This window comes from Dama dama, chromosome 33 (assembly GCF_033118175.1).
Source record: "Dama dama isolate Ldn47 chromosome 33, ASM3311817v1, whole genome shotgun sequence".
NCBI lineage: Eukaryota > Metazoa > Chordata > Mammalia > Artiodactyla > Cervidae > Dama > Dama dama.
This window is the reverse complement of record NC_083713.1, coordinates 27,763,166-27,772,599: the sequence shown is the minus strand read 5'-3', so window position 1 is coordinate 27,772,599 and position 9,434 is coordinate 27,763,166. Positions and strand designations below refer to the sequence as shown.

The window sequence follows — 9,434 nt, the reverse complement described above, 5'->3', positions numbered from 1 at the left end:
AAGACATTTGACCTCACTAGTAATTACTAAAATGAAAAACTAAAACAGCATTGATTATCTATCACGATTTGCCTAAAATGTAAGATTGACAATATCCATTTTTGCTGAAGTTGCAAAGAAATAAGACTTCTCCTTATACTGTCAGAAGGAAAGTAAATTCGTAAAGCCTTTTTGAAGCAATGTGACAATATATATAAAAATGTAAAACCCATATATCTCATGAAGTACCAATTCTAATATCCATCCTAAGGAAATACTAGCACATGTACAAAATACGTGTAGAAAGGTGTTTACTGTTCACTACAGCATTGCCTGCAATAGTTAAAAAAATGAGTGTCAATAAGGGAATATTTATGAAAAGTATCATAACCCATACACTGGAATACTATGCAGCTATTAAAAATTAAGATAAATCTTTATGAACTGACATGCAAAGATCTCAAAAGTGAACAAATGAACAAAAGCAAGTCACAGAACATATACACAGCATAACTCTATTTTTAAAATATAAAAATGTATATGAATTTATATATATATATATATATGTATGAAAACAGACTAAAATTTTATATTCTAACCTGTGAGCAGTGATTACCTTTGGGGCAGGGAGGGGAAGGGAGAAGTAGGGTAAAGAGGGTACTTTTACATCTTACACTATATTTCTGAATTTTTTTAAGAACACATCCAGACTACTTGTTCATTTTTAACAGGTGGTAATAGCAAAACAACTGTATTGCTATTTATTCCATTCCAATGAGAACAACTGAATACATTTGGAAATAACTTGCTTTCAAAGCTAATTCTTTTGTTCCTGGAAGGCCTCAAGAGAGCCTGTCGTGTGTTACAGGGCTGTCAGCCATCAACGATGAACCATGTGCAGGATATTAAGTGACTTGGTCCATCTCCAGGCTCACCCCTTGAAAATATTTGCATACATTCTCCTATCCCAGCTCATTGGCAACGACAATAATGTTTTTCCCAAAGCACTTTGCTAAAGTAAATAAACTCGGATGCTACACATCAAATCACAACTACAGCAGTGTGGATGTGGCTGTCAAGATGTATGTTTAGATCTAAATTAGCAATCACACCCTTGGTGAGTGACTTTTGGAATTAGCAGTTTGTATTTAGATTCACAAGGAAGAAGCTAGAGCCCACTACATCTTCTCCAGTTACTCCACCACAGCCCTTTCCAAGTCAAATGATTTCCTGTAAAAGTGGGAAAGAGGGAAACCTGATCACTAGTCACAGGCAACTGGTAGTGAATCAAAATCAAAAGCGCTATCAGTACATTTATGAAGGAAAATCCAACTCCATGCATACATTTTGGTGTGCATTTTATTTTCGATTGGAATCATATCCATACGAATGAAAACTGCTGAAGTATTCTTTACTCTTTTGAAAGCTATGCCAGCTCTGCCTTGCCTTGCTGCGTCAGAGGAAGGCGGAAACTGAGCTGGTAATGCTGGAGACATCCCTGCTTCCATATGCACACTGACAGGCGAGGAGCTGTCTAGGAAATGCCTTTCGGTTGATGAACAGAGGAGAATCTATACACACGTGAAATACAAATGGAAACACATCAGCACACGCAAGTCATTAGCCTGGTCCTCCGGCATCCGCTGGCATGCATCTGTTCCAAAGGGTCTCTTATTCAGTGGTGTCAGCACTTGGTCTCATTATGCCTCTTATCAGCAAATACCTTTCCACTCCAGAATGGAAAACAAGCTAGGAATTAAATACATCCAATATTGATGCATTATTTCCATAAGTCACCAATAAAAGAATGAATTTAATTTTAATACATTTATTTTCGTGTGATTCTTAATAAAACACTTTCAAAACATTCTGTACATTTCAAGCCACTCAGAACTGCATTACATTCTATAAATGAGATTTGTTGGGATGAGGTGCCAAGATGTCTCTGTACAAAGATGTACAATATGTACAGTCGCTGTAAGTGCAAGCTGTGCAAAGCAGTCTAGAACACTAATTCATGCCAAGGCTTAGAAAACATTTCAACACATAAAACTAAAGCTTCAAACTGCATTGTAATTTTTTTTTTCCTGGGCAAATGATTAGTTTATAAACAAATATATGTATATGTCATATAGAAAGAATAATTTGATTCTTCAGCTCAGTCAGCACCATGCAGCTGACTGGATACATCATCGCAAGGCTGCTCTCCTAGGCTTCTCCTTCCAGGGCGCCATTCTGCCAGACCGAATGGTTGTCTCATCACTGAGCTGCTGCCGCCACCTTTGGCTGAACCGCAGCAACACTAGGAGGCTTAAACTTGGGGAGATAAAGGCCAAACTTGTTCTCAATGCCAGCAAAAGTGGCGGTGGCGAGTCTGTATCCACCGATGTGATCAGGATTGGCAGGAGGAAGGTCTGCGATGCGGGACTTAGGTGTTGGTTCTGAGCCAGAGGGTTTGCTGTTGGTAGGAAAAGTCAATGGTCAGTGTGTTCACGATTGAGGAACAGCAGATACACGGCACTGTGAGCAACTATACTCCAAAAAAACAAACCGAAACACTGAAGACGGTGACACACAACTGAACACTTTCAGTCTGACCCATGTGCCACCAAGAAGAGTGTCCAATTGTCCTTGTCAATTATGCTGCACTATTCATGATTTATAGCGGCATTGAAAGCAACACATTCACATATTTGTTTTAGAAGAGAAGTGGCCTCCATTTCATACACATAAATGGATCCACAGAAAGAGAGACCGGAAAGAAATACACTCATATATTACCACTCTGGGAAGTAGGATTATGAATGATTTTTCTATTTTCCCAATTTTTTACACTAAGCATAAATTAATTGCAGAAAATTTACATTTTCTTTTATTTTGACATAATTTTAAAAGCTAACTTAAGTAATAAGCTCATGAAGGTTATTACTAAAATTATTTAAAGAGAAGTAAACATAATTCTTACTTATCCAGAATGCAAAAGTACTGAAAAGCCTGAAACTTTGAGATTGTGCTTACTTTCTTTGTGTAAGTCCCTCAACTACTTGGTTCAACAGCTAACTCCCTACCTGGCTTCTGAGCAGGAAAAGAGTTCATAGGTTTATGCAGTAAAGACTCAGATACAGAATTTGATCTTCTGTTGAAAAGCTGGTAATTGCTTGCTTTGGGTACAACCTTCCCCTCCCAGCAAATTCAAGTGATTCCTCTTATCCACGGTGAAAGCTTCAAGTACTAACCGTCAAAAGGCCCAATTTCTGGCCTAAATCTCACCAGTGATTACATCCATGGGCATAACCTTTCTTTTAACCTTTTTTTTTTTTTTTTGCAGAGAATTAGTTCTAAGAACTTCGAAACCTATCTAATAATAAATTATGGTGAATAATGAAATCATGAGGGTGTGAAAGGGCTTGACTGAGTTTTCAGAAGTTTACAAAAGTGTAACTAACACAAATTTATATTACTTCTGGTAAAAAGGCCAAATAAGGATCTACATCCATGAAGCTCAGTATCTGCTTACACTAAAAAGGAACTATTCATATTACATTTTAATTTGCTTCCTCTCTAAACTTTGTGCAAGCAGTTGCTTAATGCTGTGTATGGGGTCACCCTGTCCAAGTCTTTCTCCTCTAACAGTAAAGAGTCTCAGGCCCATGGTTTGTTTTAAGAATATTGCTCCTGCAGGGTCCTCTGTCCTGTCAGTTGCTATCCCCAAAATGCCTTTATAGGCCGAACAAACACCTGTCTGGCGTTTTGGTGCTTTCTTTATAAGGGAGTTTGAAAAGTTGCACTTACAGGCCTCCAAAATCAATGTAAAACCACCGCTGGAGAAGTTCATAGGTGACCAAAGTAACACCAAACTGGGGAGAGGATCGAAACACTCGAGCTAAAAGAGAGAGAAAGGGGGAGGGGGGCAGTTAACAGCAGGATGGCTACAGCAAAGACCACACGCGAGTAATGGGAGCAGGACCCCAGTGCCAACCAGCCTTTCCACACGGCTCCAGCCCCTACCTGCAGTTCCTTTCCAAAATGCCGAGGGCCCTTCTTCCCGGAGTATCTTCCTGAAACAGTCGATGACACCACTGTATGTCGTCTGGCCAGCGCGGGCAGCCACCTGCAGCCTTGTCTTGATGACATCAGCAGGGGTCACCAGAGAAGCAGCAGGCACCCCTTCCAGGAGAAAGGCACGTTTAATTCATCCCAGATACCTTACAAAGGATAGACTGCTAACAACTAACAGTACCATTAGCAACCTTGACTGCTTTAACTCAATGCTTCTTAGATAGATACCTTGGGCAATAACGGAAAAAGGATATAAAATCCCACTAGCTGCTTTAGTGGAGTCAGGGTAAACCTCTTTTATTCGCTCTGAATTAGGAAAATCACTCTATGTTGCATGATCCCAAAGAACAGTGAGAGGAATAAATGAAGCAATATTACTAGGACAATTCCCAGTGTTCCCCTTTGGGTTTCAATTATTTTATTACCTCTTTCCTTTCCTTAAATAAGACAGTATTTTCATGTATAATAAAGAATGAGGATAATATCAATTTAATGAGCTGCTAAATATATCTGATAGCAAACTGTAGTGTTTTTTTTTTGCTGATTCCTGTCACCTTACTGTATGAGGTGTATATCAATACTCATATCCACTCACTCTTTGAGGGGCCAACTTGAGAGTTGACTGTGACTGACAGAAGTCATTACAACTGAAGCAGAGGCGGCCAGGCAACCAGTTAGGGAACAGTGGGGGAACTGATCATCAAAAGGCCTTGTCAGCCATTCCCTGGGCCCCAGCTCCCTGGGGCCACGCTGAGACTCATCAGCGGCAGGACACAAGATGGATTTCACAACCACACCTTTCACTTATAAAACAAAACAGGGAACAAAGGAGCAAGATAATCTTCCTCAGGGGGAAGAAATTCAATTTGGTCTGAATTTCACTGAATCATCACTAGGCAGATGAAGCTGGCCACTCAGGGTAGGGAGTTGGGGCGGGCGGCGGGGAGTGCTCTGTTAGAGACGATGCAAATATCCTCCCGCCAAGCCCTATACCTCATTCACGTGAAACTAGGTAAATTGCTGCCTTTGGAATGTTCTGAATCCTGAATGTTCTCAGTGCCTGCCAGCAAAGCTTTACAGGTAAAAATTAGAAAAATTCATTCCTAATTCCAAAAACTGACAGCAAATGTCTGTGGGCAAGAAGCTGGTGCTGACAGCTCCATGAAAATGTTTACATGGTTCCATCAGCCACTGGCAAAATGCCTGTCCATGATTAGAGTGTTCTTTGCTGCTGTCTGAATAGCAGAGAGCAAAGATGAGGAAAGATGTGCTGGCCCTCCCTTCAACTGGGGCGGCTTTGGTGAATACCTGAAAGGAGCTGGATGAACGCTCAGTGCCAAGACTGAGCTGGTAGCTTTACTGGCTTTTGAATTATAACTGCAAGTGACTGCCCCAAATAAGGGCTCAAGGCTCCCTGGGAGAGCTTCTTAACCATCACGAGTCATTCCCTGTCATCATGGATGAGAAGAATAACATGTCCACCCAGCAGCCCTGGACTCCAGGGTTCCTGCTACATACCACACCCCCAGGGGTGCCCAGGCTGTCCTGCTCTGCTGAGCCAGCAGACCAGAGGAGAAGGCACCCAGTGACAGCCACGCACTGCAGGAGCCTGGGTGGTCAGCCACCTGAGCACCCAGGGACAGCACTGGGCTTGCGTTCATTCACCTCGCCCGTCTGTCTCCCTAAGCAGCGGTGATGGCAAGTAAACACACACCCTTTCCTTCTTCTGCCAAGTCTGAGGATTGCTGCAGTCAAGGACAACCTGGTCCTCCCCTTCTATCTGGAATCAGCTCCCTCGCAACACAAGAGAAAGGCTGGAGCATGGGATTGAGAGGAAGCTTCTCAGTACCTTCTTACATTTGAAACCCCTGCCTTCAAGGGGCTCCCGGCCCAGGAGAGAGGGCAGGATTTACGTAAACAATCATCAGTAAAAAACGGAGCATGTTAAGAACTGAAAAGAGATGCCACCGCGGAGTGGTGCTGAGGAAGTATGGCTTTGTTTGGTCTGATGAGGATGATGGTAGAAGGAACACGGACAGTTCAAACTCAAGTTGGAGCCAAATCATGTTGATTCCAATATACAGAATAAGAAAGTGAGGGGATGCTAGACCTGTGCATCAGGATGAGGTGCAACAAAGCAACTGATGTGATGAACTTTTCTACATTAATGCTCAGCTTGACTGCACCCAAGGTTTCAGGGGCAGAGGCGGCTAAGAAACACGGTATTGATGAAAGCCCAATTGAGATGGGCAGAGCTAATTTGGCTGCGAGTTCCTAAGCTGCATTAAGCTGTTTATCCACATTATGCAAATGTAATTAACGCTCATCAGAATTATAGCATACCCCACAAAGGAGAAAAAGCGGTCGTATTTAAACTAAGTCAGATACAAACAATCACCTTTCCAGAAATAAAGAAGAGGAGCACAGAGATTCTGTACTTAGAGAATGGGGGTGGGGTGGGTAGGGACTCTTTTGGCTTAAAAGAAAAAAAAATGGTTACCTGCCATGGCTCCAGCTGCAAGGAGATTTATACCTCCCACGTGTCCGTCTTCATCAGCCAGAAGTAGTTTGCAGTGAGCATAAACAGGAAAATAAATTGCAGAGAAGGGAATGTCTCGGAGGAAACACGCTTTGGCACCCTGTCAGAGAGTGAGGAAACAGTGCAAAACAGTTGTATAAACAAGGTGTGAATGACCACGAGGGATCCAGGGTGACAAGCCAGAGGTGTCCCTCAGACAGCATTGAGACTGACGTGGAAAAGAAACAGGATAACAAGTCAGGCACAGGGAAATCGAGAAGGGGCTCAAAGTTTGAGAGAGTCTGGTGGATCTGGGGGTCCTAGAGTTAGTTAACAATGGTATTCTGACAACTAAGAATCTTCTGGCATTTCCAGTATGGATTAGATTTTAAGGTTAATAAAAATTCAATGTTCAAGCCTCTAGGCCGCTTGTTCTGGTTCGCCTTGGTGAGAGCCAGGGGATGGGGTGTGGCTGGGAACAGACTTAGAAACCCAGTATTGAGAGCTCGATTTCAAAGCAACCAACGAAGGCAGCTCCTCAAACTAACAAATTACCAACTCGGTCCACCTCAGCATAGAGCCCCTGGTGGCTCAGATGGTAAAGAATCTGCCCCTGTTGCAGGAGACGTGGGTTTGATCCCTGGGTCGGGAAGATGCCCTGGAGAAGGGAATGGCTACCCACTCCAGTATTGCCTGAAGAATCCCATGAACAGAGGAGCCTGGTGGGCTACAGTCCATGAGATCTCAAGGAGTCGGACACAACTGAACGACTAACGCATTCTAGGGAAAGGGAAAAAGAAACCACCAAACTTCCCTCCTCACTTCCCATGTCCTAAATGGCAGAGGACAGGGAAACCCAGACAAAATATTTTATCAGGAAGTTTCCCTGAGAGTAGAAATCTAGTCAGACAGCTTGTCTTGGTGACTGACACTGCCCCTTCCTAAGCCCACACTAGCCTACTGCTGAGGCTTTAGCCGGCCAGGCAAACACTCCATCTTTGGTACTTGTTTTCCGGTTGGCTCTGTTTTTAAAAGACAAACTCAAACATTAAAGAAAAAAAAAATTCCTGGGACTCTCTGAGAGATACTACAGAGAGAAACAATTTTAATAAAGTCAGTTTTCAAAGGGAATTCTAAAAAGGATAGCAGTTGGGGGTATAAGGGAGAGAGCATGTACAAAACTCTCAGGACAGGCATCATTGGTTTACTGGTCTCCTAAGAGCTTTGTAGCTGTGTGATTCTAATCGAGAGAATTTCTAATTTCCAATTTGCAGCTACAGAAGCCAATTTACACATTTCTACAGTGATGGATCTATAAATAAATCAGACACTGTGGAAACATAGTTGTCTATAAAAGCTAAATTTTCGTATCCCTCCCCTTACACCAGGCAAAAGAAGAGAAAGAAATACTCTTCCTTGTTTAAGAAAAATAATAGCTTCTGCTCCATTACATCTGATCTGTAATGATGGGAGTAAGCATACCTGCAGGGAAGGAATCAGTTGACTGGCATTTTGCTAAAGTACAGTACACTCTGGTTTGCTTTTGTTTTGCTTTTTTAAATGCAATTCATTATTGACAAATCCCACCACTTAACTTCTTAAAGACCTGAATCCTACCAAACTCTACTACTGTTTCACTGTGGTCAAATTATTAAGACAAAGACAAGCTCCTACTGGGAAGATAACAATAGAGATAGCTCAGACTCAAAATAAACATAAGACTATTTTGAAGTCAGTCCTAAACCAGCCCCAAAAGAACACCAAAGAAACTTTTCCCATATCCACCAGTAAATAAAAGGCTGTGAGCCTGAAGCCAGCGGGTCTGTGGTGCTGGCCTCCCTGCTGGCAGCTTCATAAAAGCCTGAAGATGACAACAGGACAGCGTGGTTGTACATCCCACTGCCTCTAATAGAAGTGTCCTGATTTTTTCTTTTTGTTTTGATTTTCTACTATTGGAACTACCCTGCTGGACAAGATTGCTTTTCCATTTATGGGGAAGTAGTCTGATTTTGACATTTTTTCACATTTCTATGGAGTACACTACAACCTCTCTATTGAGAAAACCCAAGGGAATCTACCCACCTTATACAGACCAAAGAGTCCCAGGTCCCGGAGCACATTCAGGGCACTGACCCTAGGTCCTGTGGTGATCTCTCCAGCTACCTGTAGGCGAATCTTTACTATCTCCAGAGGGTTAGTAAAGATGACCTGAGAGCCGCCAGCCTGCAGGCAAGAGAGGAGACAGAGCAGATTTCCATATCAGAGCCCCGACCGACCCGGAATACAGCCAAAAAAAAATCTGTAGACCTCCACACTGTCCCTCTTTACTCCTCCCCCTTTGCAGGGAGGGGAATGAGAGTCCGATGCTTTGGCCGATGCTGGAAGGGCTCACAGGGATGGCCCCAAACTCTGTCTCAAATCAACTTATGTCTAGTTTTGCTTCTATTTGAAATGTCAGGAGTGTTTCCCAGATCAGTCTTCCCTGGGTCAACCCACCCATATCCAAAATGGCAAAACTAATAAACTCATTTGGAAAACAAAAGTGAAGCCAGATGTGGCAGCTGGTGCTCCAAAGAAAGGGAAAGAGATGGTAGGAGATTGACTGGTATCTTCTACCAAGCTGGAGCTAAAATTCAGATCTACATAGCTTCTTTCCTCTTCTTAAAAACAAGCAGTCTCCTTAGCTCAACCACTTGCTGCCACTTTCTTGGACTGCAGAGCAATTAACACAGAGGTGTTTTTACCCCACACTAGCCAAAGGTAGAAAGTCTCCTCTGGTTCAAATTCTAAAATGTATTATCCTGAACAAAACTCTGCAACCACATCCACACAAAAGAAGATAATTTGGAAGGACAATTGCAGTATCATTTCAAGACCA

At 42.5% G+C, this 9,434-nt stretch overlaps 1 protein-coding gene across 1 annotated transcript in view; it reads right to left on the bottom strand.

The window, feature by feature from the left end:
* Positions 1 to 1,320: 1,320 nt before the first annotated feature.
* The window catches only part of SLC25A12 (solute carrier family 25 member 12), a 96,601-nt gene continuing 88,487 nt past the window's right edge, over positions 1,321 to 9,434 (bottom strand). The window contains exons 14-18 of the mRNA XM_061135726.1: positions 8,639 to 8,779; positions 6,539 to 6,677; positions 3,988 to 4,146; positions 3,772 to 3,862; positions 1,321 to 2,437 (exon numbers count right to left, since the gene is read on the bottom strand). Coding sequence (XP_060991709.1) covers positions 2,239 to 2,437; positions 3,772 to 3,862; positions 3,988 to 4,146; positions 6,539 to 6,677; positions 8,639 to 8,779 — 729 coding nt within the window. The 3' untranslated portion in view covers positions 1,321 to 2,238. The remainder of the gene's footprint in view (positions 2,438 to 3,771; positions 3,863 to 3,987; positions 4,147 to 6,538; positions 6,678 to 8,638; positions 8,780 to 9,434) is intronic.